Source organism: Microcaecilia unicolor, chromosome 11 (assembly GCF_901765095.1).
Source record: "Microcaecilia unicolor chromosome 11, aMicUni1.1, whole genome shotgun sequence".
Taxonomy (NCBI): domain Eukaryota; kingdom Metazoa; phylum Chordata; class Amphibia; order Gymnophiona; family Siphonopidae; genus Microcaecilia; species Microcaecilia unicolor.
In genome coordinates, this window is record NC_044041.1 from 36,286,343 (window position 1) to 36,311,549 (window position 25,207).

Below are 25,207 nucleotides of genomic sequence, written 5' to 3' on the forward strand. Positions count from 1 at the left end.
CTGGCTTTTGCCATCATCTTTTCTACCTGTTTGGCCACCTTAAGTATGTTCGTCCTCACAAAGTTTTAGAAACATATGTTTGTGTACTTATGTCATGTATTTTTGTTTTACATATTTTTTTATACTCCTGAGGCAGGCCTGTGGCCGAAACACAGTACTGTGTCGAGTCTACAATAAAGTTTGCTCCTTTATATATCACCGTAGTCTCTTCGTCCTGAAGTCATTGGTCCACTTCCCACTTTGTTTTGTGCACCTTAAGAACACCACATACAATCACCCCCTAGCCCCGCTCCCCTTTCATGCACAGAAATACTTCACCTCCTACTGTTCCGTTCCCTTGGAGTTTTGTAGTCCAAATGCATGACCCTGCGTTTTTTCACATTAAATCTTAGCTACCAAATTCTGCATCATTCTTCAAACTTTGCTAGGTCCCTCCTACACCATCAGGGGTATCTACCCAACTACAGATTTTGTTATCATCAGCAAAGAGGCAAACCTTACCAGACAGTCTTTCAGCAATATTGCTTACAGAAATGTTAAACAGAATCGGATCATGAACCGATCCTTACAGCACACCCTTGGTAGTCCCTTTCCTCAGAGTAAGCTCAGTTTACCACTGCTCTTTGTCACCTTCCACTCAACCAGTTCCTAACCCATTCAGTGACTTTAGGGCCCATACTGAGGGCACTTATGTTATTTATAAGTCTTCTATGTGAAACTGTGTCAAAGGCTTTGCTAAAAAACTAAGTACACCACATCTAGCGCTCTCTTTCAATCTAACTCTATGGTCACCCAGTCAAAGAAACCAATCATATTTGACAAGACCTGCCTTAGTAAAATCATGCTGCCTTGGGTCCTGTAATCCACGGCATTCCAGAAATCTCACTATTCTGTTTTAGAAGTGTTTCTATTAATTTATCTATCACAGAGGGCAGACTAACCAGCCTGTAGCCTCCTTATTTCTGCTTTTGTGGAGAGGGACCACATCCATTCTTCTCCAGTACTCTTGGAACAAGACCCAACACTGGAGAAGAATTGAAAGGCATGGTTTTTGTTATTTTTTTCTCCTGGCAGTTTCCTCCTTTCTTTAACCTTTCAGCTTAATGGAATAAGTCTTCCTTCACAACTACCTAAAGGTTATTTTTCTTCCTTTATATCCCCCTCGCATTTATCTCAGTCATTCTTTTGACAGTCATTGGCTCATAGTGATACACTAGGATCTCTATATCTGACTGTTAGATGTCAATGTTGAGCAATGTCTGGGGTGTACTTTCTCTTAGGACCTCTGAGGAAGAGAAAGGGATTGTACAGCTTAGTAGCTGTTATAGACAGGAAGACTGGATAGGCCATATAGTCTTTATCTGCCATACTTTTCTCCGTTTCTATGTATATGAACACTGTCTCTGCAACTTCCTCAGCCCTGGTCAACCCAGGAACCAAAAGCCAAGGTTAGGGATCTAACCCAAATGGGGTCAAGCAGCACAGCCACTAAGTCAGACTGGCTCTCAATATATTTTATCACTGCAGAATCAAAAACCAGTCCAATATACTCCATGAATGTTCTACAAAATGGATGAGTATCTGGAAATATTTGGTTTGTAGTGTCCCACAGAATACAACCCAGCATCATCTGACCACCCAAACAAGATAAAGGTAGTCCCCTGAATGCAAGTACCAATTTGTGAATGGGAGCAGCCATGTGCATGAGTTTCTTGGCAGACTATTAGCAGGGTGGTTTGCCTTTCCCTTCCACAGCCATACATCCCAACAGCACCCGCCCCCCCAGGCTAAGGCTGGGTACTCATTTACTGACCAGAAGTGGCTAGATGGTTGAGTTATGGTTGACTAGATAGTGGCTATCTGCAAGAAATCCCAGTGCAGGATTTGAACTCAAATCGTAGTCACAGTAGGCAAGCAACTTACTGATGGCACCAGGAAGGAAATTTGGGCCTGGTGCATAGTCATTCTCTCTAGAAGAGTGACTCTTAAAATTTAACACATCTTCCAGAGTATAAGAGTAAACACAACCCATGTGCTCATCTGAATACACCTTTTGGATGACTTCCACCTGGATTAAACTGCTTATTATTCCCATGCAAATAACATTAACAAAGATATTTACTTTTTATGACCTCTAGTAAACCCAGAGGGCAACTTTAATAATGCTGATGCTTTTCTGAACTATAAAAAGATGACAGAACACATAATTCTTCTGGAACTTAATAAACACAGGTGTCATTAAAGTGTGTGGGATTTCTACAAGATTTTGGAGGGCAGCAATTTCATACAACACAACAGTGCATCTGAGAATCATCAAAACAAGACATTAAGTCATAAAGCCATGGGACAAATAAATAAAAAAGTCACCAAAATTATGCCGTCACATCTATTACTGCTAACAATTAAACAAATTTTTGTTTTATTGCTTCAAAAGATGAATTTTGCCTTTATGTAAATTTAGAAAATACTTTGTACATAATGCCAAACAGATATGTGACTAAACAATAAAACAGCAGTGAATGTGACTATCATGATATAATTGTGTAATTACACCAGGTTATTAGAAAGTAAAGGAGATATTAAAGTGCTTCTCGTGTTGAAGGAGGTGATTATTTCACTACTACGTCCTAGCCCCACTGCTATTTTTCCCCCTCTCCCATTAGCTGAATATACAATAAATAACATGGATTACTAGAATATGACTGCCTGTGTTCAATTCTGTGTTTCAGAAAGAGCAGTCTATAAATTACTGCTTCCCAAACCTTTTCCGTAGGACCTCAGCCAGTCAGGTTTTCAGGCTATACACAATATATAGATTTTTGTGCACTGCCTCCACAGTATAGCGAATGCTACATACCTGTAGAAGGTATTCTCCGAGGACAGCAGGCTGATTGTTCTCACTGATGGGTTGACGTCCTCGGCAGCCCCCTCCATCGGAAAGTTTACTAGCAAAGGCCTTTGCTAGTCCTCGCGCGCCCATGCGCACCGCGCATGCGCGGCCGTCTTCCCGCCCGAAACCGGCTCGAGCCGGCCAGTCCAGTATGTAGCAAGACAATACACTTCAAGGGAAGACTCAACTCCAAAGGGGAGGCGGGCGGGTTTGTGAGAACAATCAGCCTGCTGTCCTCGGAGAATACCTTCTACAGGTATGTAGCATTCGCTTTCTCCGAGGACAAGCAGGCTGCTTGTTCTCACTGATGGGGTATCCCTAGCCCCCAGGCTCACTCAAAACAACAACCATGGTCAATTGGGCCTCGCAACGGCGAGGACATAACTGAGATTGACCTGAAAAATTTACCAACTAACTGAGAGTGTAGCCTGGAACAGAACAAACAGGGCCCTCGGGGGGTGGAGTTGGATCCTAAAGCCCAAACAGGTTCTGAAGAACTGACTGCCCGAACCGACTGTCGCGTCGGGTATCCTGCTGCAGGCAGTAATGAGATGTGAATGTGTGGACAGATGACCACGTCGCAGCTTTGCAAATTTCTTCAATGGAGGCTGACTTCAAGTGGGCTACCGACGCAGCCATGGCTCTAACATTATGAGCCGTGACATGACCCTCAAGAGCCAGCCCCGCCTGGGCGTAAGTGAAGGAAATGCAATCTGCTAGCCAATTGGATATGGTGCGTTTCCCTACAGCCACTCCCCTCCTATTGGGATCAAAAGAAACAAACAATTGGGCGGACTGTCTGTGGGGCTGTGTCCGCTCCAGGTAGAAGGCCAATGCTCTCTTGCAGTCCAAAGTGTGCAGCTGATGTTCAGCAGGGCAGGAATGAGGACGGGGAAAGAATGTTGGCAAGACAATTGACTGGTTCAGATGGAACTCCGACACAACCTTTGGCAAGAACTTAGGGTGAGTGCGGAGGACTACTCTATTATGATGAAATTTGGTGTAAGGGGCCTGGGCTACCAGGGCCTGAAGCTCACTGACTCTACGAGCTGAAGTAACTGCCACCAAGAAAATGACCTTCCAGGTCAAGTACTTCAGATGGCAGGAGTTCAGTGGCTCAAAAGGAGGTTTCATCAGCTGGGTGAGAACGACATTGAGATCCCAAGACACTGTAGGAGGCTTGACAGGGGGCTTTGACAAAAGCAAGCCTCTCATGAAGCGAACAACTAAAGGCTGTCCTGAGATCGGCTTACCTTCCACATGGTAATGGTAAGCACTGATTGCACTAAGGTGAACCCTTACAGAGTTGGTCTTGAGACCAGACTCAGACAAGTGCAGAAGGTATTCAAGCAGGGTCTGTGTAGGACAAGAGCGAGGATCTAGGGCCTTGCTGTCACACCAGACGGCAAACCTCCTCCAATGGAAGAAGTAACTTCTCTTAGTGGAATCTTTCCTGGAAGCAAGCAAGATGCGGGAGACACCCTCGGACAGACCCAAAGAGGCAAAGTCTACGCCCTCAACATCCAGGCCGTAAGAGCCAGCGACTGGAGGCTGGGATGCAGAAGTGCCCCTTCGTCCTGTGTGATGAGGGTCGGAAAACACTCCAATCTCCACGGTTCTTCGGAGGACAACTCCAGAAGAAGAGGGAACCAGATCTGACGCGGCCAAAAAGGAGCAATCAGAATCATGGTGCCTCGGTCTTGCTTGAGTTTCAACAAAGTCTTCCCCACCAGAGGTATGGGAGGATAAGCATACAGCAGGCCCTCCCCCCAGTCCAGGAGGAAGGCATCCGATGCCAGTCTGCCGTGGGCCTGAAGCCTGGAACAGAACTGAGGGACTTTGTGGTTCACTCGAGATGCGAAGAGATCTACCAAGGGGGTGCCCCACACCTGGAAGATCTGTCGTACCACACGGGAATTGAGCGACCACTCGTGAGGTTGCATAATCCTGCTCAACCTGTCGGCCAGACTGTTGTTTACGCCTGCCAGATATGTGGCTTGGAGCCCCATGCCGTGACGGCGAGCCCAGAGCCACATGCTGACGGCTTCCTGACACAGGGGGCGAGATCCGGTGCCCCCCTGCTTGTTGACATAGTACATGGCAACCTGGTTGTCTGTCTGAATTTGGATAATTTGGTGGGACAGCCGATCTCTGAAAGCCTTCAGAGCGTTCCAGATCGCTCGTAACTCCAGGAGATTGATCTGCAGATCGCGTTCCTGGAGGGACCAGCTTCCTTGGGTGTGAAGCCCATCGACATGAGCTCCCCATCCCAGGAGGGACGCATCCGTGGTCAGCACCTTTTGTGGCTGAGGAATTTGGAAGGGACGTCCCAGAGTCAAATTGGAGCAAATCGTCCACCAATATAGGGATTTGAGAAAACTCGTGGACAGGTGGATCATGTCCTCTAGACCCCCAGCGGCCTGATACCACTGGGAGGCTAGGGTCCATTGAGCAGATCTCATGTGAAGACGGGCCATGGGCGTCACATGAACTGTGGAGGCCATGTGGCCCAGCAATCTCAACATCTGCCGAGCTGTGATCTGCTGGGACGCTCGCACCCGCGAGACGAGGGACAACAAGTTGGTGGCTCTCGTCTCTGGGAGATAGGCGCGAGCCGTCCGAGAATCCAGCAGAGCTCCTATGAATTCGAGTCTCTGCACTGGGAGAAGATGGGACTTTGGATAATTTATCACAAACCCCAGTAGCTCCAGGAGGCGAATAGTCATCTGCATGGACTGCAGGGCTCCTGCCTCGGATGTGTTCTTCACCAGCCAATCGTCGAGATATGGGAACACGTGCACCCCCAGCCTGCGAAGTGCCGCTGCTACCACAGCCAAGCACTTTGTGAACACCCTGGGCGCAGAGGCGAGCCCAAAGGGTAGCACACAGTACTGGAAGTGGCGTGTGCCCAGTTGAAATCGCAGATACTGTCTGTGAGCTGGCAGTATCGGGATGTGAGTGTAGGCATCCTTCAAGTCCAGAGAGCATAGCCAATCGTTTTGCTGAATCATGGGGAGGAGGGTGCCCAGGGAAAGCATCCTGAACTTTTCTTTTACGAGATATTTGTTCAGGGCCCTTAGGTCTAGGATGGGACGCATCCCCCCTGTTTTCTTTTCCACAAGGAAGTACCTGGAATAGAATCCCAGCCCTTCCTGCCCGGATGGCACGGGCTCGACCGCATTGGCGCTGAGAAGGGCGGAGAGTTCCTCTGCAAGTACCTGCTTGTGCTGGAAGCTGTAAGACTGAGCTCCCGGTGGACAATTTGGAGGTTTTGAGGCCAAATTGAGGGTGTATCCTTGCCGGACTATTTGCAGAACCCACTGATCGGAGGTTATGAGAGGCCACCTTTGGTGAAAAGCTATCAACCTCCCCCCGACCGGCAGGTCGCCCGGCACTGACACTTGGATGTCGGCTATGCCCTGCTGGAGCCAGTCAAAAGCTCGCCCCTTGCTTTTGCTGGGGAGCCGCGGGGCCTTGCTGAGGCGCACGCTGCTGACGAGAGCGAGCGCGCTGGGGCTTAGCCTGGGCCGCAGGCTGTCGGGAAGGAGGATTGTACCTACGCTTACCAGAAGCATAGGGACCAGTCTTCCTTCCCCCGAAAAATCTTCTACCTGTAGAGGTAGATGCTGAAGGCTGCCGGCGGGAGAACTTGTCGAATGCGGTGTCCCGCTGGTGGAGAGACTCTACCACCTGCTCGACTTTTTCCCCAAAAATGTTGTCCGCACGGCCAGGCGAGTCCGCAATCCGCTGCTGGAGTCTATTCTCCAGGTCGGCGGCACGCAGCCATGAGAGCCTGCGCATCACCACACCTTGAGCAGCGGCCCTGGACGCAACATCCAAAGGTCATAAACTCCTCTGGCCAGGAATTTTCTGCACGCCTTCAGCTGCCTGACCACCTCCTGAAAAGGCTTGGCTTGCTCAGGGGGAAGAGCATCAACCAAGCCCGCCAACTGCCGCACATTGTTCCGCATGTGTATGCTCGTGTAGAGCTGGTAAGACTGGATCTTGGCCACGAGCATAGAAGAATGGTAGGCCTTCCTCCCAAAGGAGTCTAAGGTTCTAGGGTCTTTGCCCGGGGGCGCCGAAGCATGCTCCCTAGAACTCTTAGCCTTCTTTAGGGCCAAATCCACAACTCCAGAGTCATGAGGCAACTGAGTGCGCATCAGCTCTGGGTCCCCATGGATCCGGTACTGGGACTCGATCTTCTTGGGAATGTGGGGATTACTTAATGGCTTGGTCCAGTTCGCAAGCAATGTCTTTTTCAGGACATGGTGCAAGGGAACAGTGGACGCTTCCTTAGGTGGAGAAGGATAGTCCAGGAGCTCAAACATTTCAGCCCTGGGCTCGTCCTCCACAACCACCGGGAAGGGGATGGCCGTAGACATCTCCCGGACAAAGGAAGCGAAAGACAGACTCTCAGGAGGAGAAAGCTGCCTTTCAGGAGAGGGAGTGGGATCAGAAGGAAGACCCTCAGACTCCTCGTCAGAGAAATATCTGGGGTCTTCTTCGTCCTCCCACGAGGCCTCACCCTCGGTGTCAGACACAAGTTCACGGACCTGTGTCTGCAACCTCGCCCGGCTCGACTCCGTGGAGCCACGTCCACGATGGGGGCGTCGAGAGGTAGACTCCCTCGCCCGCATCGGCGAAGCTCCCTCCGCCGACGTAGTCGGGGAGCCTTCCTGGGAGGTGGCCGCGGTCGGCACGGCACGCGGTACCGACGTCGGGGACCTCAACCTGGGCGATGGACCAGCCGGCGCCACGCTCGACGGTACCGGAGGCGCAAGCACCGCCGGTACCGGAGGGGTAGGGCGCAACAGCTCTCCCAGAATCTCTGGGAGAACGGCCCGGAGGCTCTCGTTCAGAGTGGCTGCAGAAAAAGGCTGAGAGGTCGATGCAGGCGTCGACGTCAGAACCTGTTCCGGGCGAGGAGGCTGTTCCGGGCTGTCCAGAGTGGAGCGCATCAACACCTCCTGAACAGAGGGTGAGCGGTCCTCTCGGTGCCGATGCCTGCTGGGTGCCGACTCCCTCGGCGACCCAGAGCTCTCGGTGCCGACACGGGGAGGAGACCGGTGTCGATGCTTCTTCGACTTCTTCCGAAGCATGTCACCGGAGCTCCCCGGCACCGACGAGGAGGACGTAGAATCCATCCGTCGCTTCCTCGGGGCCGAGACCGAAGAGGGTCGATCCCGGGGGGGCTGTACCGCAGGAGCCCTCAGGGTAGGAGGAGACCCACCCGAAGGCTCACCGCCACCAGCAGGGGAATGGACAGCCCTCACCTGCACTCCTGACGATGCACCTCCGTCCGACGACATCAGCAGACGAAGTCTCGGTACCACCGACGTCGATGCAGTCGCCCGATGCCTCGGCGCCGATGCAGAGGTCCTAAGCCTCGATGCAGTCGATGGAGCGGCAGCCAAGGAAGATGGTCCGGACGCTGACGACGTCGATGCACTCGATGCCTCCGGTGCCGATGTCGACGAAGAGCCCGAGAACAAAACGTTCCACTGGGCTAATCTCGCTATCTGAGTCCGCCTTTGTAACAGGGAACACAGACTGCAGTTCTGAGGGCGGTGCTGGGCCCCTAGACACTGAAGACACGCAGAGTGCCTATCAGTGAGCGAGATTACCCGGGCGCACTTCTTGAAGCCGCTGGAAGGCTTCGATGTCATGGGCGGAAAAATCACGCCGGCGAAATCAAAGGCCGAAATGGCGAAAATTGAAGCACCAAAATTTAAAGGGAGAAAAATCTCGACCGAGGCCAAACTAGGCCTACCCCGACAACGAAAGAAAACTTACGGGGCAAAAGCTGTGAAAATTACGGGAAGGGCAGAAAACCCGAAAGGGTCTTCCGGAACACTTCCGGAGCGCTTCCCGAACTTTTTCAACGAAAAACAAGGAAAAAACACGTCGAAAAGGACGCGCGAGGTCGACTCTCTGGGGCACGAACGGCGTAACACGACCGTACCGAGCGCGGACGAAAGAAGACTGGCCGGCTCGAGCCGGTTTCGGGCGGGAAGACGGCCGCGCATGCGCGGTGCGCATGGGCGCGCGAGGACTAGCAAAGGCCTTTGCTAGTAAACTTTCCGATGGAGGGGGCTGCCGAGGACGTCAACCCATCAGTGAGAACAAGCAGCCTGCTTGTCCTCGGAGAAGCAAATCTATCTCATACAGTATATATTCACTGAGAATATCCTAAAAACCCAACTGGCCGGAGTCCCCTAGAAAAGATATGGGGACATCACTGGAATTTACATTGCAGTGCAAAGGTGAAAGCCCAAAGCTACACATTTGTAGTACTGGATTTAAGTTCTATGTACCCTGAGGCACAAAGAGAGGGGAGGGGAATCTCTCAACCCAACTCAAATCCCTCCCCATATCCTCCCCCTCACCTTTAGACCTGCCTTTCTTAAGACTGCCTGGGGAGCAGTAAGAAAGCTCAGCACTGGGGTCTGCTTGCCTTCAAGCTTTAACAGGCCTCATGACACCCCACCTCCTCCCACTCTATGACTTTCCCATTATCATGGAAATCCATGTGAGAGGCAGGGGCGCCAAAGGGCCTGTCAAAATACAAATGCAGGCAGATCTCAGCACTTGATTTCTGCTTGAGCTCTCTTACTGCCACCAGGACAGCCACAGGAAAGGCCTAGATGAAGGCATAGTGGCAACACTCCAGTGCCTACCAAAATTTGACATCAAAGCAGGTAGTTGCCTGTGTTGCCTATGCCTAAATCCAGGCCTGCACACCTCATTACTCAATCTTGAACAAACTGCTCATTGACCCTCTGCTCACACTCAGGTCCTAAGCGAGACCTTCCTAAAGCTCCATCCAGCATGACCTCATTTTTAACACTTACAAATTCATGTGACCCCCAGATGATGATGAAGATGACAAAATAAGAGACCTCCACACCTGTCCCCTCCCAACATGTCCAAATCAGGAGGGCAGCAGCAGTAGTGGTGGTGACAACAACAGCAGGCAGTCAGCACAGTGCCCTGAGGGCCAGTGTTTACTCACAGACCCCAATACACTGGAAGCTTGCACAGGAGGAGGGGCAGGGCCTGAGAATGTTCACTGAATTACAGGCTGTATGCTGACTGCCACTGCTGGGCAGAGTTATACTGCAGGTCCAGAAGAAGAGGGCGCACCCCGGTTTTCTGTGACCCCCTATCCACTGATATAAAAAGATAGAACATGACGGCAGATAAGGGCCAAATGGCCCATCCAGCCTGCCTATCCTCGGTAACCACTAACTCTTCGTTTCTTAAGGGATCCCACATGCCTATCCCACGTGTTCTTAAATTCTAGCAGTCTTCGTCTCCATGACCTCCACTTGGAGGCCATTCCACGCATCCACCTCCCTTTTGGTGAAAGAGTATTTTCTTAGATTCCTCCTAAGCCTATTTCCTCTTAACATCATCGTATGCCCCCTCATTCCAGAGTTTTCTTTCATTTGAAAAAGGCTCGCCTCCTGTATATTGATGCCACCGAGGAATTTAAACGTCTCAATCATATCCCCTCTGTTCCAAAGCCTGTCCCTATATGTTTTATAAAACAGCAAGGCAAACGATCCGCAAACTCCAAGGTGGAAAACAACGAAGCAGATCAGTGGTAAATGTAAACAAACTTTATTAATAAAATAGCATATAGAGTATACTTCCTGACACAGGCCGTGTTTCGCCCAGCAGGGCTGCTTCAGGGGCTATTCAGTGATTCTTACTATAAACAATTTCTGATAAATGTGTGTTCCAGTAACAATTAATGCTCAGGAAACAAAAAGAATAAATTGTCTCAAAAGCTTAGAGTTAAAAAAAAAAAAAACAGCACAAACCATATTAGTTAGACAGATGATGACATGTAGAAACCGTCATATACCCTCACGTCTCAGTAGTGTGTCGGGCAGTATACTCTATATGCTATTTTATTAATAAAGTTTGTTTACATTTACCACTGAACGGCTCGTTGTTTTCCACATATATGTTTTATGACAGACATCACTTACTAATTTTGTAGCCGCCCTCTGAACTGACTCCATCCTCTTTCCATAGGTGAGGTCTCCAGAATTGCACATAGTACTCTAAATGGAACCTCACCAGAGACTTATACAAGGGCACTAGCACCCCCTTTTTCCTGCGGGTCATCCCTCTCCTTATGCACCCGAACATCTTTCTGGCTTTGACTGTTGCCTTTTCTACCTGTTTGGACACCTTAAGGTCATCAGATAGAATCACCCCCAAGTCCCGCTCTTCTTTCATACACAGAAGCACTTCACCCCCTTTAATTTATGTATTTGTTTCATTTGCATCCCTTGGATTCTTGCACCCCAAGTGCTTGACCCTGCATTTCTTAGCATTAAATATTAGTTGCCAATTATCAGACCATTCTTCAAGCTCCACAAGATCCTTCTTCATACCATCCACATCCTCCAGGGTATCCACCCTATTTCAGAGTTTGATATCATCCACAGAGAGACAAACCTTACCAGACCGACCTTCCACAATATCACTCACGAAGATGTTAAAAAGAGTCAGCCCGAGGACCAAACCCTGAGGTACACCACTGATAACAGCTCTTTCCTCAGAGCAAGCTTCATTTACCACTACCCTCTGCCTCCTTCCACTTAACCAGTGTTTAACCCAGTCAGTCACTTTAGGTCCCATACCGCCTGTGTGGGGCTGTGTCAAAAGCTTTGCTAAAATCCAAGTACACCACATCTACTGCCCCTCCCACACCCAACTGTTTGGTCACCCAGTCAAAGAAATCAATCAGATTTGCCTGACAGGGCCTGCCTCTAGTGAAGCCATGCTGCCTCAGGTCCTGCAGAAACCTCAGGATCCTCTGCATTTAAAGGGTCCCACTTGGAGTCCCACCCCAGAGTTCGGGACGGGAGCTCTGTAGGAGAAGAGACAATACAAGGAAGAGAAGTTTCTCAGGAAATCAGATCTACAAATCACTCAGCTCTATTCCTTCTGTGCTGTGGTCACTCCAAAAGCAGCACATCAGCTAGTTTCAAACAATAGTTCCAAAGAACACCTCAGCCCATGACTACAAGCAGGATGAATAAATAAGAATTCAACATGAGCTGTCATACATTCAGCGGATGCACCGCATCATCGAAAATAACTGTTATAGTTGTGAATAAAATGTTATGGCAAAAATTGTTTTCAAAATAAAATTTTAAAATATTAAACATAAAAGTATACCGTCAACTGTGTCTGGATAAAAAAAAATAATAATAAAGGAAGATTTAAAAAAATTAATAAAGGAAAATAAAACAAAAAGATGAAGCATGTTTATATCTAAAGCAAAGTAGTTACTAAAGCTGGTTTAAAACATCATGCCCAGTTTGAGGCCTGTTGGTGTGAGGGCAGTCCGGGCCAATAAATAAATAAATAGTAGGCAGGCTGGAAACAAGGCAGCACAGGACCTCCGAACATGTGTTCTGAAGGCCCCACCAACTCTGACGCAAACACTTCCATTTATGGACTGGGTGAGGACACAACAGCCTAAACCGTGAGCCTGTGCTTAGGCCCTGTGCTTTCTCATTGTTTAGCTACTTGCCTACCTTCTGAGCTCTGGCTGTTCTGTATGGCCACCACAGCAAAAGAGGGTGGGAAGGAGAAAGGGGAGATGCCAGGTAGGGGTGACACAAGATGCTCAACTGCTGGACTGGGGGGGGAGGGGTGTGGGGTGGGCCTCAAAATTGAAGGTTCACTTGGAACACCTAATAGCCTTGCAGCAGCCTGTGAAAATTGCCCTCACTAACTCCAGATAAAGGTACATTGCAGGATTCAAAAGTGTGAGGGACTTTCAGTCAGATTGAAGGGAGATGTCCCGGGGGGGGGGGGGGGGGGACACATTTAGGATGGGGTTGGAATACAAAGGGCACAGATTGGACTCTAAGATCCATGTGTGTTGTTGTTTTTCAGAAAAATGTCTACCCACAGAAGTGGGTGCAAAGCGTGTGGGTCCTTTGTAACCACACTTTGCCCTTAGGTGGGCTGTTTTTTAAACTGTCCCCTCATGAGATACTGAAATTGTTACAAACAGAATTTCTTATTTGCAGTTACAGGGCTGCCAAGTTCTTCAGTTTCAGAAGACAGACTTTCACAAGTCCTGGTTTTGATCTCAACCCAAAAGCAGTATGGTTGTTGTGATGCCTGATTCAAGCCACTGAAATCAGTGCTTCAGGTCTCTAATTACATCATGATGGGTTGTTAGAAATCTAGGACTTGCCTAAAATCTCACTCCTAGGACTGGGTAATTTGACACCTAGCTCTCCTGCATTCCCAAGGCAAAGACAAAGGCTGGACATGGAGCAACAAAACAATGCTGGAAATGTGATTTCCTAATTATGCAAACCTGGCCTTTTCTAGCTTAAGGGAACCTCCTAGGGCTTCCCTCTCACAAGATTTCTGAGACACTTACCTGATGGGATGAAGAACGTGTAACCTTGTTTCAGTTCAATCTTTTGACATCCATCTGCTCTATCTCCCAGAAATATATCACTTTGCTTTCCTGACAACACCCACTCTTCATAAAGTTCTAAATTGTGCAGAGTAGGAGGAATCAACCAAAATACCTGAAAACACAACAAATATTCTCACTAGCAGAATATGTACACTGACAGGAGACCTAAACAAATCTACATTTTTAGCAAATAAAAATAATTGTAAAAAAAAAATCATTGAATTCTCCTAGTACTCAGGGTGTGAGCAAAGTATTATTCCCACTTTCAATAAGATACTCAGCTGAAACAATTTGGCTGAGTACATTTTATTTTTAATTTCCATTTTGCTCACACCTTTTTCAGTAGAGGCTCAAGGTGAGTTACATTCAAGTGCACTGGATAGTTCTCTGTCCCAGGGGGAGCTCACAATCTAAGTTTATACCTGAAGCAATGGAGGGTTAAGAGGTAGATGCACTAAACGTTTTTCATCGTTAAAAGAGCCCTCAGGGAAGAATTTCCTATCCTTTCCATGCACTTAAGCCTATTTTCCGACGACAGTAGCAGCTAACGAAAACGGAATGGAGATGAGCAATTAGTGTGAAAACCCCATTGAAACGACATGCACTAACCTTTTCTGATTGCCTTTACGCAGGAAAAAGGCAGGAAAACTAACGAGAGGTCTGGACCACTCGTTAGGACAGCTCTGTGCCAGGAAAAATCATTAAGAGAAAAAATAAACAAACTTTGAGCCAATCCCAGCGCATTAGCAGAGCTAAAAGCGCTGTGATTGGTCCAAAGGACGTCAGAAAAACATAAATAAATAAAAATAAAAAAAGGATCGGGAGGGGGCAAGGGCGCTCATCAGGAGCGTCCTGTACGGACGGCCTTGCCCCCCCCCCCGCTGCTCCCCACTTTCCGCCGCTCCCCCCACCCCGAAAAAGCAAAATTCAAGCAGCCCCTGCCCCCCTCCCTTCCTCACTACTCTCACCTCAGCTCCGCCTCCCGACATGCTCCGTCCTGTGCCCCGCCCCCTTTTGGGGTCGTCGCCGCCATTCCCCTCCTCCATCGGGCCCCCCTCCCTCTTACCGGGCCCGTGCAGCGCCTCTCTCCTCTGTCCGAAGGCGCTGCACGGGCAAGAAGAAAGCCTGATGCCTGCCTTTGCCCAGCTTCGATGGCGCGTCTTTCTTCTGCTGGGCCCGCCCCTTTCTGACGTCGGTAACCTACGTAGGTTACCGACGTCAGAAAGGGTAAAATTTCCAAAAGTCATTTACCCAAGTACATGGGCTATTTGAAAACTGCCCACCCTTCCTGCAGGTAAAAGTGTGCATTCATGGTTCTTTGAGTAGTGTGGCTGCCAGGATCTATCACAGTGATGGCGAACCTATGGCACGCGTGCCAGAGAGGGCACGCAGAACCCTCTCTGTTGGCACGCGGGGTTATAGCCATGGGCGGGCCCGGACGGGCCCAGGCCCAGCCACTTTCCCTCCAGGCCCGCCCACCCAACATCCCCTCGCATGTTCTCCCCGCCGGCGCTGATTACCTTCGTTGAAGCGGCCGCGTCTTTGAAAGCCCTGCCCGTCTCTAGCCTTCCCTTCGTGAGTTCGTTCCCTCAGAGTCAGTCCCGCCTTCTGACATCAGTTCCACGAGGGCGGGACTGACTGAGGGAACGAACTGACGAAGGGAAGGCTAAAGACGGGCAGAGCTTTCAAAGACGCAGCCGCTTCCACGGAGGTAATAAAAAAGATTTACATGGAGGGCATGGATGGGAGCGGGAAGGGAGGGCAGGGGAGAGAACAGAATCACTGGGGATGGGTGGATGGAGGGCAGGGGAGAGGAGGGTTGCTGGACATGGGGGGAGGGCAGCGGAGAGAGGAGAGTTGCTGGACATGGGTGGATGGAGGGGAGGGCAGGAGAGAGGAGGGTTGCTGGACATGGATGGATGGAGGGGAAGGCAATTGGTGGACGGATGGAGGGGAGGGAAGGGAAGACAGGAAGGAGATGCACATGGATGAAGGGGAAGGGAGTTATCAGCATGCATGCAACAGCAAAAATCAAATTAATTATTCAAAAGCATGCCAAATGCTTTTAAAGTTCTGATATTCAGGTTAAATTGCCCTGTTGGCACTTTGCGATAAATAATTAGATTTTGGGTTGCTGTTTGGGCACTTGGTCTCTGAAAGGTTCGCCATCACTGATGTATCATTTAGCTTTAACTGCAGCTGCTCTTTGCTTCCCCCTCAGACGCCGCTGCCCTAAGGACCTCTTTTACAAAGGCGTGCTGGCGTTTTTAGTGCATGTCAGGGGCGTATCTGGAGGACTTCGCCGTTAGGGGGGTCTAGAGCCGAGGTGAGGGGGCACATTTTAGCCCCCCCCCCCCGGCGCTGCCGCCACCCACCATTGCCGCCACCACCGCCAGAACCACCTCCAACAACTGTGGCCCGCCCGCCGACAACCCCCCCGCCCGCCGCTGTCGTCCTGCACGTACAACGTGTAGGACGTCAGACTCACAGAAACAGAACGAAGCTCCGCAACGCTTCGTTCTGTTTCTGTGAGTCTGACGTCCTGCAAGTTGTGTACGTGCAGGACGTCAGACAGACTCAGAAACCAAATGAAACAAGAAGACTTTGGCTGGCGGGGGTTGGGTCCCCCGCCAGCAAAGGTACTAGACGGCGATGGCAGGTTGACAGCGGGATGGGGAGGGTTGAGAGGGTCGTTGGCAGGGGGGTCCAGGGACAAATCTACAGGGGCCATGGCCCCCGTGGCCCCATAGCAGCTACACCCCTGATGCGTGCTAAAAATAAACGTGCACTAAACACTAGAGATGCCCATATAATCCTATGGGCGTCTCTAGTGTTTAGCGCACGCTCATCATTAGCTACTGCACCTTTGTAAAAGACCCCCTAAGAAACCAACTAGTCTTCCCACTCCTAGGATCAAAAGACAGCTGTATATGATTTTTTTTTTGTTTAAAACACTGCCCTTAAGGTTAGCAGTTGTAGCAGGTACTGCCAAAGGGAGCAGATGAGGTTCCCAGGTCAGATCTTCCTCTCTCTGGACCCAGGACTGGGGAAGTTCGTGAGGTGTTTGAGGGTCTATTAAAAAAAAATGACAGCTTTTAAAGCATATCTTCAAAGCCTGAGAGGGGGAGGTACAGAGAGTCCAAATAATTGCACAATAGCAGCACCAGACTCAGGGTACATCCACGGTTCTGGAAGGAGCCAATGTAGTGAATGGACTAAACATTCTCTGCCCTATATTTAAAACCATTTAATGGGCAAGGAACGGCTCCTAGCCGGTTAAATGGCATGCCTATCTGGAAATATTCAGCAGCAGATAGCTGGTTATATCCCACTGAATATTGTCGGTTAGCGCTTAGCAGCTAGCCGGTTATATTGCTCAATATAACCATCCGCCGATACTCAGCACCAGTGGCGTTCCTAGGGGGGGGGCGGTGGGTACGGTCTGCCCCGGGTGCACGCCGCTGGGGGGTGCCGCGCGCGCCTGTCCTTCCTTCGTTCCATGCTCCCTCTGCCGCAGAACAGGTAACCTGTTCCGGGGCAGAGGGAGCATGGAACGAAGGAAGGACAGGCGTGCGTGGCACCCCCCCCCAGCGGCGTGCACCCAGGGGGGGGGGGCTGTTGCGGGGGGGGTCCTTTCGCCGGGGGGGGGGGGGTCGCACTGCATCCGGGGGGCCGCTGCACCCGGGGGGCGGGGCGCATCGGCGGGCCGCCCCGGGTGTCAGCCCCCCTAGGAACGCCACTGCTCAGCACATCGCCATCTAAGATTGGCAGCCAAGAGGTGCGCTAGCAATTTTAACTTGCGCTAAAAATCAACTGGTGCTAAACAGTGAGACGCCCATGGGCATCTCAGTGCTTAGCACCAGCTGATTTTTAAAAACGTAGGCAGCCAAAATAGCTGGAATATCTTTGGCCGGTTTAAACTTTAACTGGCCAGCGCTGAATATTGGTTTGGCTGGTTAAATTTAAACCAGTCATAAAAACACCTGGATATTCAATGCCAGTCACTGAATACGGCTCAGCACTGAATATCTGGGCTCAGAGCCAACTGCAGGAGGCGGCCCAGCTACATCCCACGGTCTGAATATCAGACCCTCTGTGTCTGAGGATTAAAAATGAGAGTAGCAGCTATACTTGTGGGCAGCAACCGAGGAAAGCCAGCAACAGTGAATTTACACCTGCATGGCTACTGCACTGCATCCAAGAAAGGGATGACTGCCTTATGCAGTATTTAATATCCTATGGCAGAAAAATAGAAGAAATTAACTGTGAAAAAAAAGTAGGTCTCACGGTTATGTCTTTTGGCAATCTGCTATCATCTTCACTTACCTTCCCTCCACGGAAAACGTGATACCAAACAGACGTGCCGCCAAAATCAATATGGAAATCTGTGAAGCAGCCTTTGACGCTCATTAAACAATACCTGTAAAAACAGATGCGTTTGAGTAAGAAACCATCAAACATTTATCATTAACAAAAGCCCTGAAGTCGCGTTTCCTTTCCGCCTCTTTTCTGTTAGGGAAGGCAGTGTTTGGCTGCATGCCCTCCAAAAACATTAGGCTGCTACCCAGTCCCTTCTGCTCTGGAAAGCAATGCCTCTTACCCGTTTCTATTTACTGCTGGAGCTCATTCCAAAGGAAAGTGTAAGACGCAACAGACTTGGTGCCACTCCAGTCTATAAATCAATGTAATCATGTGAAGTGCCACCACTCCTTCTCCATGTCAGGTAGGCACTGCTTTACAGAAAAAGAGGCTTTCCGGTGGCTGAGCCTTTCATCGGCTGGCCACGCTCACAACCAGACGCAACTGAAAGTTGTTGACAGACGCTCACTTCCTCTCTAATCCCAAGGTTGAATCAAAGAGAAAAGTTCTACATAATAAAATCCCGCCCGGCTATTTTATCCGATTGTTTTGACTCTCTTGTCTTCGGGAAAGAAGGACAGAGAGACTAAAATTGAAGAAAAGAAGAAAAAAAAAAAAGGGAACATCTCACCGTGCAACAAACGCTTAATCACACTGCCATTCAGAGACGGTCAAGAGATTGGCTACAAGGCTGGACTGGGGGAAGGAAGGGGCAGAGCCGCTGCAGACATCTCTAACCACACCATCTGGGAGACTAATGGCCGAAGCCCCCCCTGTACGGGGCACTGCAGCGCTTAACCTCGCATCGACCTCTTGTCCTTTTCTCTTACGTCCAGCGGAAACGGGCCCCGGTGCTCTCACTAAAGGTAAAGGATCTTGCAGACGGCGTGCGAGGGGCCCCCTCGATGGCAAGACCTTCCTGTGTGCGCGGAATGGGATGCCTGGCAAATCAGAGCCACTTCTACTGCATGGGAGCCCGCTGCCTAGCAACTACATCCAGGGTTGGCGAGCACACAGCCATGGGCTGGAGCTGCCGCTGCTGCCGCCACCGACCCCTTGTAGCCAAGTCTCACAATTAGCATTGTCTGCCACACTCCGGGGCTTCCTCTCGCTCTGAAACTTGATACCTTTCCCATTAAAGATACTTTTAGGGGCGGGGTGGGGGGGCGAGAGCGGGATCCTTGGAGACTCTAAACAGGTCTCACTTCAAAATATTAGTCCTTCACTTCAAAAATAGCAAGGAAGGAGGTTGGATTAAGACCTCCTTCTTCGGATCTCTTCAGAGACGCTGTCAAAGTACAGCCACGACTCGGAAATTCTTGTTTGTTATCAAATGTAAAAAAAAAAAAAAAAGGCATTATAGAACCAACAGTTTCTTGCGTCCCGATGCTAAACTGAAAACAATCTTGTGGATAAAGAAATGCAGGACTGCCAAGCAATTTTTTTTATTCAGTGGCAGAATATTTGCAAATTCTTTCTATAGCTATAAAGATGAAAGCTTCTGAGAACACGTAAAGCTGTTATGTTGGAACCTTGAAGAAGGATTCAATCTTGAACATATATTCTTTTTTTTTTTTTTTAATCATAAATATATATTTTTCTAATGTGGTTTACTGACATTCTTTCATGTAATAAATGACACATGGAAATTTAAAAGCACTGGTGTATGATGGCCAGATGAAACACAGGGTTTTTTTTTACATTCACGATGTAAATCAGATGTGGAGGGGGGTGTCTAATGTTCTTCTTCTAGGACAAGAGGGTTGTTGCTTTTGTCTGTCAGTGGCAGTTAATGAAAAGCTCTCCTCTTGCACACAGCATGCTTCCTGCTTGCCAGACTTTGGCACAATGCCTTTGCATTGACCTCTATAGCCAGCCCCTCCAGCCTGCTGTGCGCTGCAGTCACATGAGCTCCATAAACGCTCTGCCCCAGATCAGCTTACATACACCCCTGCCTCCGCCCTGGACAAGCTGCTACTGCAGGGCCGCACACTGCATGCCTGAATTTAGACGCTGCTGCCTGAGTATTATGCGCTGAGCAAGGGCTGGGGTTTGGATATTAGTACCCTAGGCGACCCCCCCCCCCCCCCCCCCCCACACACACACCCCTTGAACTTGAAAGTTGATAATGTGTAGACATTTCTTTCAGTTCCTACGGCTGCTGCCAGGACTTACTGTTTTGCTGTCATCCTTACTGTTCCTGCCCCCCCCCCCCAGAAACGCACACTAGGCAACCACCTAATTTGCATAATGGTTGCACAACACATACTAACATAGTAAATGACGACAGATAAAGACCTGAACGGTCCATCCACTCTGCCCAACAAGATAAAACGCATTTTACATGGTATGTAATACTTCATATGTATACCAGAGTTTGATTTGTCCCTGCCTTTCTCAGGGCACAGACCGTAGAAGTCCGCCCTGCACCGGTTTTATTCTCCAAATACCGGCGTCGCCACCCAATGTCCGCTAAGATTCGATAGATCCACGCCTTCTAAACAGGATTCCTTTGTGTTTATCCCACGCTTGTTTGAATTCCATTGGTTGCCAGTTGAATTCTGGATAAAATTTAAAATTTGATTGAGGGAGGGAGTTCCCGATTACTTGAATATGATTGAGTATATAGGTGGGGTGAATTTAATATATGTAATTTGGATTGTTATTGCAGGTGATATGTTCATTTCTATGCTATTGTTGTTATGAAGTTTTAGCTTTGTGATTTTATAAAAATTATGGGGGTTAAATTGCAAGCCACCTAGGTCCTAGGTAATAGCGACATATAAATACATGGATAAATAAAATAATGCTTAAGCCTGCCCTACGCTGAGCCAAGGCTCTCCTGCATGACTGAACACTAGATTTACTTATTTATGTATTAGTTAAACTTAATATTTCTCCCTTGTGACTACATTCAAAGACAATTATATAAAACTAGTAAAAAAGGCCCGTTTCTGACACAAATGAAATGGGCACTAGCAAGGTTTTCCTCGGAGTGTGTATGTTTGAGAGAGTGTGTGTGAGAGTGACTGTATGAGAGAGACAGAGTGAATGTGCGAGTGTGTGTGACAGAGAGAGAAAGTGAGACTGGTTGCAAGTGTGTCTGTGAGAGAGTGAGTGTGTGTGTGAGAATGAGAGTGTGTGCGACTGCGTATCTGAGACACAGTAAGTGTGAGAGAAAGTGTGTTTCACACAGATACAGTGTGTGTGAGAGAGAGAATGTGTGTGAGACACAGAGAGTGTGAGAGAGTATGTGTGCAATACACAGACTCTCTGTGAGCAGCCACCCATGTCCAGCGACCCTCCTCTCCCCCTGCCCCCCCCTCCAGCCACCCATGTCCAGCGACCCTCCTCTCTCCCCTGCCCCCCTCCAGCCACCCATGTCCAGCGACCCTCCTCTCCCCCTGCTCCCCCCAGCCACTCATGTCCAGCGACCCTCCTCTCTCCGCTGCCCCCCTCCAGCCACCCATGTCCAGCGACTCTCCTCTCTCCCCTGCCCCCCCTCCAGCCACCCATGTCCAGCGACTCTCCTCTCTCCCCTGCCCCCCTCCAGCCACCCAGGTTGTTCAGCGAATGCTTCGGGGCAGGCAGGAAAGATCCCCAGTCTTGCCTGCCCGCTGCCGGCGCTGACCCTCCCCCGTTGCCAGATCGCTCTTCAAAATGGCCGCTGAGACTTCCAGCGGTGGCCTCGCAGTGGGTAAAAAGGTTGAAAAAATAGCCATTTGGTAAGATGCGGGGAGAGCATTTACCACCACCCACTGAGGTGGTGGTAAGGGCTCCCACGCTAACCTGGTGGTAATTGGCCAGTGCACAGCACTGCCCGATTACCGCCAGGTAACCCCATGTGTAAATATTTTTCAAATATTTCCGCTAGCGCTGGAAATGTGCACTGGGGGGTGGAACTACCGCCAGAGCCCACGTTGGGCCGGCGGTAGTTCTGGATTGCCACACAGTAAGCCCGCGGTGGGCTTACTGCTGCTTTGTAAAAGGGCCCCTAAGACAGCAACAGAATGACTTTACACATCAAATGGAGACTGAGCTGCAATTTTTTTGTGGGAACAAAATGGCAAAAAGCAATATAAGATTTTTTTCTTCTTTTTTGGATCCAGCAGTTTTCTCCTGCTCCTTTGGACATCTATACCAGAACCAGAGATGGGCTTTGGCATAACCAGTCCTCATTTGCAAATACTTGGGGGTGTTTCTCCTGTTTTTTTAATATTCTCCCAAATCATTGCAAGAACAGATCTCTGCCAGGAACCATATACCAGGGCACCTTCCACACCCCTACAATCAGTGGCATAGCCCACCCAAAACTGTTCCACCCTTGTTAAGGCTGGTGGGTATATCCAAGCCCCACCAGCTGAACAGGTCCTGTTCCAGCAGCCCAGAATGCTCCTGTACTTGCTGCAGCCGGTGGCACTCTCTATGAGCCTCTGCCAAGTCCGCTCACCCCCCCCCCCCCCCTCCCCATGCATGCAGCTCGGTGGCTGCCCATAGAGAGTGCCACTGTCTATCAGGTATGGGAGTGTTCTAGACCGCAAGAGCAGGACCTCTTCAGCTGGCAGGGACTGGAGATCCCTGCCAATTTAGGTATTTATTGAATTTGGGATAACGGGTGGGGGGAGCGGGGGAAATGGTGTGTGCCCTCCCACCTTGGGCTCAGGCCCACCCAAATTGGCATGTCTGGCTACGCCACTGCCTGCAACTACGAACTCTAAATTCAGTGTCACCATCAATTGACAACTGGAATTCCTCTCCTCCAGCCCTCACCTTTCCCAGGGCTATGAATGCTACCTCCAAAGCACCCCAGAGCATAAGATCCATATAGCAGTGCTAAGCCCTTAGCAGTGAACCACCAAGCTGGTCTTTAATTTTTATCATAGCACCTTCTTCCTTTTGGAGACTTCAAACAGCTCAGGTACCAGCCTCTCCTCTCTTCCCTTCCATTCTTGCAAATTCATTACCTTTTTTACCAGTTTGACATCCATCAATCAAACTGGCAGCCTATTAGTGACTCCTGAACTGGGACAATTCATTCAGACAAATTCTGCCACACCCTAGTTTCAATAGTTTTCATGCAATAAGCCTCTGGTCTTTATCTGTATTAGAAACTAAAAGTTTGAATTTCTTGGATTCAGATAGGCTGGAATGGGCTTCGACAGCAATTCCAGTAGTTGGAACCTAAGGACAATGCTGGGCGGACTTCTGCAGTCTATGTCCCAGAAATGCCAAAGAAAGACAATAATTAAATATTTTACATCACATTAATTGTTGATTTAATCATGAATTGATAATGAGTGTGTCTGTTGGGCAGACTGGATGAACCATTCAGGTCTCATCTGCTGTCATTTTACTATGATTGGTTAGCTATCTGTCTAATATTGCACTGGAGAAATGCGGTATAAGGGACAGAAAAGAATTTATAACTCACATCCATTTTATTTACAATTTCTTGTTATACTGAAATTTTAACAGGCAACATTATAGTATACAATAGACGATGAATCAGAAGACAGCAATAAAAGTAGGAATTGTAAAAACAGGACAATACAGACAGTAGGAAATTCTGAGTGAGGGACAACAAACAACATTATGTCAACATAAAAAGATTAAAGATAATAAAGAGAAACTAAAAATAAAAATATAATGCAATCTCCTAATCAACCATTGGGCATCACACAGGATTAAAAATCACAGACTTAAAATAATCTCGTATACATTAAGAAACATCTATAATACTACAGCTGCTAACTTCAAGAAAAATGTATGCAAATCTCTTAAACAACAGGAAGCCTCTAGACTAACACTGTCAATACCTTCAAGGGCATTTAAATGAAAACATAAAAATAAAAAAATATATATATTGTAAAAAGGACACACAGGAGACCTCGTAGCACTCTGCTGACTTGCCTCTGGAACTCGACCGCTCCCACTATCCCCCACACAGGAGACCTCCTCTGGAGACTGATGCCTTTTCCACTCGGCTTCACTTTGAGTTCTCTAGTCCCCCAGAACCCGCCTGTAGTCAGTAGGCCTTTCTGCACACTTCCCTGGGGATAAAATTATTGCCTGGGTCCCACCAACCCTCTGCTCTTCCCTTGGTTTCAACTTCCAGCCACTGTTATTCAACGGTCAAGGGTAGCAGGGATTCTCTGATGTCCTTGTCTTCAGGGGGTTATTCAACCACAAGGTTCCATCTGGGATAGTGCCCTTTGTAACTCCCACAGGGGTGCTCTGGTGTGCAATGGCCCTCTAGTGGCTCCGGCCCTGCCTCACCAGTCTTTTGCCTCAGGGAACCACCTTGAAACCAGACTTCTCTGTGACTGCATTGACTCAGGCCTCTAGGTTTGGTCCTCCCCTTTCCCTCAGGGTGACCTCTTCCTTAACCTGCAGTCCTGGCCCGGCCTTCCCGCTGTATCCCTTGGTAACCGACCCACCTTACCAGTTCTTCTGGTGGGGCCCCCAGGTCACCCTTCTCTGGAAGATAGCACAGCTTCTTCTGCTTGCAAAAATATGCAAATTAGCTAGTTGCATGTAAATTCAGTTTCTTAGAGCTAGGTTACAGTCTTTTGGGAACCTGGCTTTCCAACTCTTCTTTGACTGCAATTCACTCCCCTGAGACCATTTACTGGGGACATCTGGGTCTCAGGGTATAACAGCCACCTCCCCTGGATAGGACACACTTTATTCACCTTAACCTTACGGTCCTATCCTCCACCCCACGGCTGTTTGTTCTTTTTAAACATTTCACAGTTGCCATTGTTCATCACCCTAGTACCCAGTGCCGGGTCCCCACCAGGTAAGTACCTCTTTGGGTTTGGAGGGAACCTTCTCCTGACCTTTCTCTTGAGCTCTACTTCAGCAGGCCTCTTTCTTCAGTCTTCCTGCTAGTAATCCTCAGGCTCTGGGTGTTGCAGGTTCCCCCATCTTCTCTCCCTCCCTTGGCTTAGAGGGTGCTTTTTATAGGGTGCCCAATAATCCATCCCCCCTCTCTTTAGGCCTCTCCCCCTGCTTCCAGAAAGGTCCGCACCCAGAACTCTCTCCACCTTTCCAGCTTCCACTCAGAGAGTCCCCCTGGTGGCCTCCCCCAGGGAAGTATAGGTCCTATGCCACGAGCACCCCCTAGCCGTTCCTTCTGGTCACTACCATGGACTATCTCTTTGGCTCCCTCTAGTGGCCAGAATGGCCATTTTCCCGGTTTTTAGTGGGAGAGTGCCCTCTGGCGGCCTCCTCCTGTAAGGGCAGGCACTGTGGTTATCACAATATGTATAAACAAGGTAAATGGAATAAAGATTACCCATGCAGTAAAATTTAAACTCTCATCTTGTGCACCCAGATGCAAAAAAAAAAAACCCTTTAAGATGTTTTCTGAAATTTAGCAAACCAGTTTCATATCTTAATAGAGTTGGTAGAGAATTCCAAAATGAGAGTCCTACAACGGAGAAGACATGTTCATGAGTCTCAGCCCAGGCGTAGTAACCAAACTGATG

At 49.1% G+C, this 25,207-nt stretch overlaps 1 protein-coding gene across 7 annotated transcripts in view; it reads right to left on the reverse strand.

Moving 5' to 3' along the window:
• KDM2B (lysine demethylase 2B) overlaps positions 1 to 25,207 on the reverse strand; it is a 322,873-nt gene that overhangs the window by 194,085 nt on the left and 103,581 nt on the right. For 4 of the 7 annotated variants that reach the window (XM_030218309.1, XM_030218308.1, XM_030218306.1 and 1 more), the window contains 2 exons: positions 17,685 to 17,778; positions 13,317 to 13,470 (listed from right to left, as the gene is read on the reverse strand). In XM_030218309.1, coding sequence (XP_030074169.1) covers positions 13,317 to 13,470; positions 17,685 to 17,778 — 248 coding nt within the window. Of the gene's footprint in view, positions 1 to 13,316; positions 13,471 to 17,684; positions 17,779 to 17,958; positions 18,835 to 24,524; positions 24,645 to 25,207 lie in introns of those variants that run through there. The other 3 variants (XM_030218312.1, XM_030218311.1, XM_030218310.1) reach the window with 3 other exon arrangements.